The 11407-nt window shown below is 32.4% G+C and overlaps 1 protein-coding gene across 1 annotated transcript; it reads right to left on the reverse strand.

The window, feature by feature from the left end:
- Positions 1 to 4305: 4305 nt before the first annotated feature.
- LOC145326083 (myosin light chain 1-like) lies at positions 4306 to 8070 on the reverse strand. Its single transcript, XM_080169186.1, has 5 exons — positions 7931 to 8070; positions 7445 to 7457; positions 6355 to 6533; positions 5766 to 5967; positions 4306 to 5597 (listed from the first exon to the last, which is right to left on the reverse strand). Exons 1-5 carry the CDS (start codon positions 7931 to 7933, stop codon positions 5548 to 5550), a joined length of 447 nt encoding a protein of 148 aa, XP_080025312.1. The 5' UTR covers positions 7934 to 8070; the 3' UTR covers positions 4306 to 5547.
- Between the last annotated feature and the right edge of the window lie 3337 nt (positions 8071 to 11407).

Below are 11407 nucleotides of genomic sequence, written 5' to 3' on the forward strand. Positions count from 1 at the left end.
AAGTATATTTTTTCGGTGTGATTTCGGTTTGGAGCAAGGAGGTACACTCACCAAAAATAGTTAAAAACATTGCCTCGACCTACATATAGCTTCACTGTAAAGGAGATTCATATCTATTGGGCGGTTAGTGAGATCCTTAACTACAGACGAAAAAAAAGCTTTAGTACTTTATATAATAGGATAGACAATATTTCCATTTTTCCTTTCTACTACAAGTGTCAGAAAGACCTACGGACACTTCTGAAAATTGCATCAACCAAATTGAATATGAGAAAAAGTCAATAAAAATTGCAGGGATTGTAAACTGCATTTTTATTAGAGATAAATATGTGATAAAGATAAGAAAGTGAAAATAGTTACTTTCAGGGTTGTGGGAATTAATTTTGCCCTGTTATTAAAGAGGTAGGATGTTTGTCTGTATATAAGATCTAGATAATCCCTTAAGTTCTATTAGTCACCACAACTTGTATTAAATAGAATTAAGTTTATAAACATCATTATCAATTGTATTTCAACCCAATGCTTTCATATATACTATTGGTGGATACCCTAGCATCTAGGGGATAGATATTTTAGGGAAATCTAGAAATTACATGGCAAAAAAAAAAACATTACGGGACCTACGTAAACCATCTCTATTATCATGGAGAACTTATTAAATTCAGAGGTTATAAAGATATTAAAAGACAAAAAATAAATGACTACTATATTTGTTCCTTAATCCTTGAAAGATAACTGTTTGTGAAGGGATAAGAAAGCTGAAGTTGACCCAAATATTAATAGCTGGCCCTTATACCCACAAATAATAATATGTTCCACCAATACTACAAATAATAAATAGCTGGCCCTTATATATACCCACAAATAATAATATGTTCCACCAATACTACAAATAATAAATAGCTGGCCCTTATACCCACAAATAATAATATGTTCCACCAATGCTACAAATAATAAATAGCTGGCCCTTATATATACCCACAAATAATAATATGTTCCACCAATACTACAAATAATAAATAGCTGGCCCTTATATATACCCACAAATAATAATATGTTCCACCAATACTACAAATAATAAATAGCTGGCCCTTATATATACCCACAAATAATAATATGTTCCACCAATACTACAAATAATAAATAGCTGGCCCTTATATATACCCACAAATAATAATATGTTCCACCAATACTACAAATAATAAATAGCTGGCCCTTATATATACCCACAAATAATAATATGTTCCACCAATACTACAAATAATAAATAGCTGGCCCTTACACCCACAAATAATAATATGTTCCACCAATGCTACAAATAATAAATAGCTGGCCCTTATACCCACAAATAAAATATGTTCCACCAATACTACAAATAATAAATAGCTGGCCCTTATACCCACAAATAATAATATGTTCCTTCATTCCTGCAAATATGGAGATTTAGTTACAATGTTATGTTCAAACAGTTAGTTGAGGAAAGAAATATTTTTAGCCCCTGCGGTGGTTCTAAGCTTGCAGGCCAAACAGTGTATTATCCCTGCGGGACTCTTTTAACCTAACCTAAACGAATTTGTTTTTAAAAGTTGATTTGTGGTTCATATTCATTAATTGAAAACTGCAAATAAAATTATGTTACATATTTCGTTCTAAATGCTTTCTTAGAACTTGTGTCGCTTTATTACAGTTCTCTGTTCTTTCCTTTTAACGGTTTTGCGAAAACATAAAATTGAGTGCTATGCTGTGTCATTTATCTAACAGTTAAAAGATTTGGATCAACTGCAGTTCACGGTAAAATATTCATGGTAACTAATATTTACAAAAATCTATGAATTTTAAAGGCTGCTAGCTGCCAAACGACTGAATTTACAGATAATCCACACCGTTTAAAGCGGCATAAGAAGGCCTTCAAATAATCTGGAATAGCCAAGATTCAATGATGCACAGGGAAAGCTTCACTAAAGAAAAAACGCGTGAAATAGGTCTTTTTCGCGCATTTCTCTGCACTACTAGATAATTTTGCATTATTGATTTATGTGTATTTTAGATTATTTGTAGGCCGCTTAAAACAGTGTGCGGGCATAATCTATACGTTTAGCCGTTTGGCAGCTAGCAGCCTTTAAAATTCATAGATTTTTGGAAATATCCGTTACCAGGAATATTTTACCGTGAACTGCAGTTGATCCAATAATTTATAGAAAAGCATCTAGTAATTTTACAAAAATGAAAAAAAAAGTTTTAAGAATCCGGCGGTTTCCCCTAAAGTGAATAATCAAGTACAGAATCCCACTTTCAAATTTGTTTTGAAAAAAATTCATAAAAGGTAAAAGGGTAGTTTTTCGCCTATTTGTTGATTATTTTAGGTCAGGTTAGGTTGGACATTTGCCCCGCAGGGTTTAGAAAAATAATGCCCGTTTAGGCACTCTGAAGGAAATCACCAATATGAACAGTATTCAAAAACAACTCAGAAATATAATTTACAAATGACCTATCAAGCAATAGTAGTTAGCTTACAAAAATCATAAACTGTGCTTCTAGCAAAGAAGTTTTTAGGCCTTTTTTATAAATCATTTTAAAAATGATTAATACCCTATTAAAAATAGCATAAAGCCAGACTAAAGTTCCCTAAAAATTATAATGAAAATTTAAGAAATTCACAACAAGAATTTTAGATACATACTTTTACATGAAGCATAAAGGATTTGTCAATTTAGGGAAGGGGTTGAAATAGATACTTTTACAAGAGAGGGAAAATATTTCTGATTTTAGAATATCCTTATAGTTTAGCTATTTATACAACAAAGTTGTTCATTTACAACAAATAGCAATTTTTAAAAGCTAAGCTTTTCTATGATTAGGGTCGGTCCGTCCGTACGTCCGTCCGTAACGGATAGCTTTTTTCGCTAATTTAGGCATGTTAGAATTGTCCTGATCTGATTTTTGGTATACTGATTCCTGGGACAACAAAGTACAATATTATAAGCGAAGCAACTCTATAATCAAGTCCTAAAAATGTATGTATGTCCATAAACATTATCCTGTATAAAGCAGTTTTTAAACAATTTTACTTACAATTTTGCTTCGACATTTATACATTCATATTCTGATTATTCAGTTCTGACACTATACAAGTGTTAATGTCCGTTTGTCCTACCGTTTCACTGCTTCGCTTTTATGAATGTTGTCATCCTTGTTAACATATATTTAATCTAAGATTTTTTTTTAATTTAAGAAAATATTTATAAACAAGATCAGTGTTCAATACAAATATAATTTCATATTGCCCTTTCATGTACAGGCATAAAAACCTAATATAACATCTAGAAGTTATTTTCTTTAAAAATACAGAATACGCAAAATTACAATCAGATAAACCTACCATTACTTTACAGACAGACATCAAATTATTGCAAAAATAGACTGAAATTTTTTCTAATACTTGTGGCTAATAGAAATCGAAAATACGAAGAACATTGAATAATGGCCAAAAAGATCGAAATTTCATTTAAAGAGAAATGCATACATTCTACTCCATGAACTGCATAGAATATAAATATTATATAAAAACTGAAAATCATATGAAAATAAGGCAGGGCACTTAACAAAACCTCTTTGGGACCACTGTTTTGGAGGTCCAAAAAGAACTTTTTTTGTTGCATTTGAAGCTCTTAATGTATGTATGTTTTGGACAAAACAATAACTAATCATGAACTTAAGTACTATCTTTATTCAGCCTTATTTATTGTGCCTTAAACTATTGCTGTAACTTTTTGTTAGACAATTGAGCCTTAAAAAAGTGTATTTCAAAAATATGCTTTTCACATTTACGACTTAACTTTTTGGACTCCAAGTTGTAACAAACATGATTTACACTTAACATAGTAAACCCCTATACTGTTAAAAGTGTCAAAGTCAGAAAAGTACAGTGCTTTTTATCAGATAATCAACATGAGATATTTTTTTATTATTTTTTGGTATTTAATTGAGGATATTATTCCAATTCCACATGATGCATTGCCAGTCAATAATTTTATAATGATTTCTGATAATTCCAATCATATTTGTGAAAATATTTGATTTCTTCCAAGATTCAACCAATTAAGTTGAAAAAACTACATGAACTTTATAAAGCTTACCCCTAACTATTCCTATTAAAAGCTTCTGTTATATGCACTAATTTAAAGGTCTAAGGGAAGATTACTATGTCATTAAGTGTTCTATTCTAATTTCCCTGATAAGTGTAACAGACTAATGTTTATAGAGTAGCTTTGCTTAAAGTTAATAAGTAATAATAAACACAAAGAATTTAGTTGCACGTTTTATATTTATCTATCTCCTCGAGTTCATACAATATTCAATATAATATATATATATAAGCGAGAAATGCGCAATACCGCACAGAAGAATTTCCTGTGTCAGGGGTTGAGATCCAGCTGTGTCCAGCGTGGAACGCGGCATCCAGAGGGTATACGCGCACACACTCAAGCTACCCTTGTCAACTGCATCCTTGCAACCCCCAACCTTGGATAACTATAGATGGTAAGTTTGGCTGATTGATTGATTATCCAAGATGGCGGGTCACGTGACAGGATGACAAGCGCATCCAGAGTGTCTGTGTTCCAAGATGGCGGCGGAACAGTGTTGCTATGCTGCCAGTGTTCCCGGTGGACAAGCTTTATCCCAACTCTGTTTGAAATGTATAGAAAAATAGAGAATATTCCAAAAGATTTTTTTCTATCGAACAAAAAGATGGTCTTTATTATACAGCACTTTTGGATTAAGCTGGATGTTTTTTTTTCATCAATTAAAAAAAATTATTGTGTTCAGTCATTCATGGATCTTATAAAGGTTGTCATAGAGATGTTACCATTAGAAAGTGCAAGACTGTTAGCTGACCATGACCTCTGACCTCCCACTTACACACCAATACATCACTCATCACCTTCCAAGCCTGAGCCAACCACAGAGCTGTGTCAAGTGTGCACTAGGATGGAATGTGACCAATCACAGCTCATGATCGAACCCGGAACAAGGAATCCGAGCAAAGACTGGGGCAAGTGGGTGGGTGTGGTCATCCGTCACGGGCAGCCAGCAAGTATGCTTTTGTTTTTTCCTTAGTCATAAGATTCCCTTTTTTGGTACAAGAGAGGCAAAATGCTTCGGCATGAACTCTATGGATCCTCCTCAGATAAAAGTTATCACATTATGCAATAAGCTGGAAAAAGTTCACACTCTTTTACACAAATTACAAGATGTTACATAATTGTGTTTTTAAAAATAAGATGGTAATTTTTACAATTTTGATCATTAAGATTGAAAATTGATCAGTTTTTTCTAAAAATATTGAAAAAGATCAACATTTTTATATAATTTACTATGTTCTGCTGTTCTCAAGAGATGGCAGTGGTTGTGATTTTTGTTTACAAATAAATCAAATAAGTCATGTTTCCTTTGGTTGGGCGCGGAACACACATAGTATTAACATAGGATATAATAATCATATATAAGATGGGGATAATTAAGTTGGAAGTTGGTGTTGTGGTGGGCTTAGGCCTTGCCGGTCAGCCTGTCAATGAAGGGTGTGTAGGGGAAGAATCCTGAAACAATTAGGAACAATTAATAAGGAAATAAAATTTCAATGATTTGTAGCAAAGTAATGATAATCTATGAAAATATTGATGGAATAAGAACTGTAAAAATGTAATTTTTTTTAGAAATTAGCTATCATGAAATATTTTTGAAGTGAAAAAAGTATTCGAACTCACCATCCTCATCCTCAGGGTCGCAGAGCTCGGCGAGCAGCTTCTGGACATCCTCCTTGGGGATCTCGTCACCCAGGTTGGACAACAGGTTCTCCAGCTCAGCAAGCATCATGGTGCCGTTGCTGTTTTTGTCGTACAGCTTGAGCAGCTCAATGAAGTCGTGGTAGTTACCCTGAGACTCGGGAGTGGACAGGCAAGTGTTTACCTAAACAAATAAAAATCTATGAAATTAAATGTCAAGAATTCAAAGGAAGAAATTTTGGTTGCTGATACTGTCCTCAGATATTGGTCAATAAATTCCTCAATAGTTAGGGTAGGGGATGGTGTAAAGTCATAAAGGGGGGGGAATGGTTATATTAGCCAGCTAATATAAAGAAATTTTGTTTGTAATCATTTTGAATGTATATCAAATTATCCTACATTGGATTATCCTGTAAGGTCCCTCAATGGGGAGATTATTTTGTTTATTTTAAGGAAGAAAATTAGGTAATGAGTTTTCTAAAGATAAATTGAATAGGACTAGTTTGGTCTCAAACATTTCTTAAGGATTAAAGCTAGAAATAAACTAGAGGATTCCTGTAATGATCATTACCTTGGCGACAATGTCGTCGAACTTGGCGAATTTCTTGCCTTCCTCATCAGTCTGGCCGTTGGCAACGCACACCTTCTTGGTGGTGTTGAAGCCTAGGGCGTACATGACGTCACCGAGGTAGTACATGTCGAGTTCACCTTTGCCATCCCAGTCGTAGATGTCACAAACCTTCTTGATAGCTGAATAAAATAGGCAAGTGTTAAACAGAGAACTTTGCTTTTTGACGCAAATATAGTGCTTCTTAAAGTAATCATTAGTAAAACAGAATATATCATATTATCTCAACAAATTTTTGGCCGTTTTTTGATTAAATCTGAAAATCAGAATGTGGAAGGAAATTGCTTATAGAAAAGCCTTGCATCTTTAAACAGTGTAAGACAGACTTATTTTTTTTCCATTTAACATAAATATTTATAGAAAGCTAACATGAATTGGACCAAATTGTATAAATATTCAAACATAATGACGTTTTCAGATTATAAAATAGTATTTTATAATAAATAATTCAAAATTTTATAAGTTGAAATATGCAAGTTAATAATTATTTTGACCCCATTACTGACCATTGTGTAAAATGTTAAAATTAAAAGGAAAGACATGTAAAAGTATTAAACACACACACACAAACACATTGCCTTCATTCAAAAATAGACCTTGTAAAGTTGCCAAAAAAAATGTACGGGCTCACTCGCCACCTATACTTTCCTCTATTCACCTATCCTTTCCTTAAACTACTTGCCCCCCTCCCCCCTTCCCATAGTTAAGAGCATGAATTATCCCTTTTCTGCCCATATTTTTCATTTTCGTCCATTTTTAGACCCTTTTTTCTAGAGAAATCCTTGTATGTTTTTTTTCATGCCGAATAAATTCAAAGTTACGGGCAATATGCATGTTAAGATTTGAAAAATTGTTGTTTTGTCTCTTAAATTGGGATATTTTGTTAATGCATTTTGATTTGATTTTTTCCATCCAATTTTAACCTTTTCAAATGCATGCTTTTGAGTTTTAAATGGGCAAATTTTAGGGTATTTATAAGGGTTAAAAAGTAATTTTTCGGTGGTTTGCAGAAGTAAAAAAAGTTGTCTCTTACCATCGGCATCAGCCTGAAAAAGAAAAATAATAATTAGTAAATTATAGAACACATTTTTATACACTAGAAATAAGCCAAAAAGCATTCAGTTTTGATTTAGACATTTTAAAAGTAGTACTTTTAGATAAGAATTAGATTGAAAATAAGATATAATATACATTTTACAATTCTGCCTTTTAAATTAAATCTATATTTAAAGTAATTTTCATATTTTATTACTAATTTTAGGATAAAGGAAAATTTAATGATATTATTTTCTAATTATTTCTTGCATCACTGTAAATCATTTTCACTTTTAGAACAAATAATTAAGTTTATAACTCTGACTACTAAGTATTTCAATACATTTAATTAATATAATTTTCAATAATTAATTGAACTTTTCGCCGCATTAATAACAATAATTATTAATTTTTATCGCAATTTATAAATAATTAAATAAAATATAATGAAATTTAATGAAATATTGTATGTAAATAATCTCACCATTGTGAACGAGTTTTTTGCCTCTCTTGACTGAACTGGAGGAGGAGCCGAAGTGACTACCTATTGTCTCCCGTACACACTTTTTATACCCGAGGGGTCCTATTCTAATCTCCCTCCCCCTCCCCCTAGGGAACAATTCCTTTGTATTGACCTGTGTAGCGAGGCCTGGGTGTGCAGGGCTCCCCTTTTTCTTTAGCTCTGTTTGGAAAAAGCTATTGTTACCCCATTGAAAAGTACTGTACCCGAAGGTCTATTTTCTCTGTCGACCTCTGTAGATCCTTCCCATTTTTACTATTATATCCCTCTGATAATATAAATAAATGTAGAAAGCTAGCCTCCATTTGTATTATTTACACCCACCTCCCTTTGTTCTTTCCTTTCTGTTTCCTGAACCTATTGTTATCCAGGGGACAAATCCAGCAAAAATCCAGCCCTCAGTACTCATTGCTGGTTCATTTAAGGTGACTAATATTTCAGTCATGGCCAACATCAGATACTTCTATAAAAATTTTGACATATTTTATTAATCATCTGATAAAATTTTCGAATCAGCAATTTTTTCTCTCTCTAAAGATATTAATAAACGAAGGGGAAAGGGATAAGTCAATTGCAGGGTAAGGGGAATAGAAAATTCTAGATGTAATATTCTGGTGGGGGGAGGGATTGTAAATGGGAAGGAAGGGAGGTAGGAGGCTGAGTCAAGCTGGCCGGCAGCTAGGGGGCAGCTAGGAACAAAATTAGATTTTAAAAAATAATTTCATATGCTCATTTTTAAAACTTTCCATTGAAAAATATACTTTCATAATCTTTATACTTTTATTTCATTCTTATGCCTAATTCTTAAAATATAAACTCATATTAAAAAAGATAATTTTGTTTAAAGATTGACCTCAAATAGGCTATCCCTAAAAGTTTGTGTGTGTGTGTGTGTGTGTGTGTGTGTGAGTGCGTGTGTGTGTTTAGGCTATTCCTGGCCTGGGCCAAAGTAAGTCTAGTTGCAAGAGGCCAAAAATTGAAAATTGGCTCACATAGCTCTTATTACTCATACCCATACACACACACACACCACACACTCACATTCTAAATGCGCATAGCAGAAGAATTTTTGCCCACACAAATTGAAATGCAATTAAATCAGGGATCTTGAGGGATAAGACATTGGAGGATAAATTTATACATCCATAATTGTAAAAAAAGCAATTTCCTGTTATGTAGAATATATTATTGGTGGTAAAGTTTAGACACTGTTGATTTGTATATGCATATCAAAACAAAATCCTAACTTTAAAAAATTATTTTAAACTAACGACTGGTCTTATTTGCAACCCAATGTTCCATCCCTCCCTGAATTTAATAAATTTAGTTGTTTCATAGAAGCCCTAGTCGAAAATTAAGTCAGAAGTCTAACCTTCATTTTTTAAAATCAACCCATAAACAGATTAATCATTTTCTATCTGGCATTTAAATTAAACTTTGGTAAGGATACAAAATTTGGCCATTTTTATCTTGAATATTTTTTTTAAATTTTGTCCAAGAAGAGGTAAGGGGGGTGGGACACTGCCCTGACAAGAATTTTTGTGGTAGGACTGACTTATTATTTTTCTCCCCTTAGGGCTCCACCCCCCCCCCCTTACACCTTTACCTTAACTTAGGTTAGCTAAGGTTTTAAAGATGAAAGGTTTTTAATTTTTGAAATAAGCTTGCTTGAATCTATACGCGTATTTTTTGTCCAAATACGCTTCGCTACTTTGCCTAATGTTAAAAAGGGGTTTCTCCGTTTCTTATTAGATTTCAACAAAAAGGTGCTTTGCGTATGTTATGGGATAAAAAGCGTTTTACATTTACAGTCCCTTTTTACACTTGCATTAGGAAAACTCTTTTGTAGTAGCTTTTTACAGTGCATTTTCCGTAGCAAAGAAACTATTGATATACCAATAATTATTTTTGGCATCGTATTATAGACAGCTTTCTGCGGATAGGAAAAATATAAGATTATTTCTGGTTTAGTTAGTCCTAAGGTGCCGAAGGTAGGGCTAACAAAACTTGCTGAGAACCGTTTATAATCTAGCAGATATTAATCGGCTTCGAAGCCATACTAGAAAGAATATTTCTACGTCCAAAAATGATAAAAGTACATAATAAGGTGGGTGGCAATAAGTGTCTATCCGTGTCTCTAAAGATTTCGTAAATGGCCGATATTGATATAGATATATGATAATGTGCAAATGTTTTTTATTTAAACTTATTTTAATAGAATAACTAATAAACATAATTACGGTAAATTTAAAACAACAACTAAAAAATTCCAAGTCTGTAATTCTAATTAGCTGTAATTTAAGTGTAAAATAATGTAAAAATTTGTAAAATTACTTGCAAAAAAAACTTTTTGCGCATTCATCCGGACCAAAACAAACTTTGCTATTTTCACGGAAAAGTTTTTTTTGGGCTGCTGAAATAAAAGATTTTAAAACAAAGTTGTTGCAACGAAACTTTTGCTACTGTACCTAATGTAACTTCCAACCATTTGATTGCACGACTTGAAGTGCTATCTGTATATAGTAATTAGTTGGGCCTGTTTATGGCCAAGGCATTATCTCTACGCTTTATATGGACGTCAAGCGTGTGATATTGCAGAATTCAAAACTATATTTTTTCGTCCTTACTATGCAGCTTTTATTTGCAATAATAAAATGAACTTTGCTGCTGTCTGTCGGCCACCCTCTTAAAAATTATGAAAACTTAATTTTTCAGAGGTTTCGTGATTTTCTATGAATTATCACATATTTTCTCTCGTTCGTTTTTCGACAACTGAACATCTGCTCTACAATTTACTAAGTCCGTTCGTATATCCATAAAGTTTTTTTTTGGCTGCGCTCCCAAACGGATGTTGATTTAGAAAGCGTAGCAACTTTATAATCGTTACCAGAATGTACATACGTCCATTTTAAATATGTTGATTTGTAAATCTTTTAACAACTAAATTTTTATATGATATAATTATCCGAGTGTTATAACTTTTGGAATACTGATTCCTAGAACAACAATGTACAATGTTGAAAGCGAAGCATCTCTATTATCAAGTCTTAAAAATGTTCGTTTGTCCTACCATTTTTATGGGTGTTGTCATACTTATTAAACTTTTCATTACCTAAAAAGAACCAAAAGAATAACTTTTTGTCTAAATTTTAAAAATAGGTCTTTAATTGATAGACGCCTTAATTAAAATATTTTCTAATTTTAGCCATCAAAAACTAATCTATGTATAAATAAATTTGAAAAATTTCTTAGGGGAAAATACCTCTCTTGATAAAAGAAATTCAATGCTACGATGAGGCAAGAATGACAATATCTGTGAAAGCAAAGTAAAAAAAACAAATAAAAGCTAAAATTGGCTTCAAAATTAATATTCTAAAGCTTAAAAAGCCTTATTGTCATATTGTTATGTTGTCATATTCTTTCTACATGAAAGTTTGAACT

This window comes from Acartia tonsa, chromosome 8 (genome assembly GCF_053477335.1).
Source record: "Acartia tonsa isolate MP-2025a chromosome 8, ASM5347733v1, whole genome shotgun sequence".
Taxonomy (NCBI): domain Eukaryota; kingdom Metazoa; phylum Arthropoda; class Copepoda; order Calanoida; family Acartiidae; genus Acartia; species Acartia tonsa.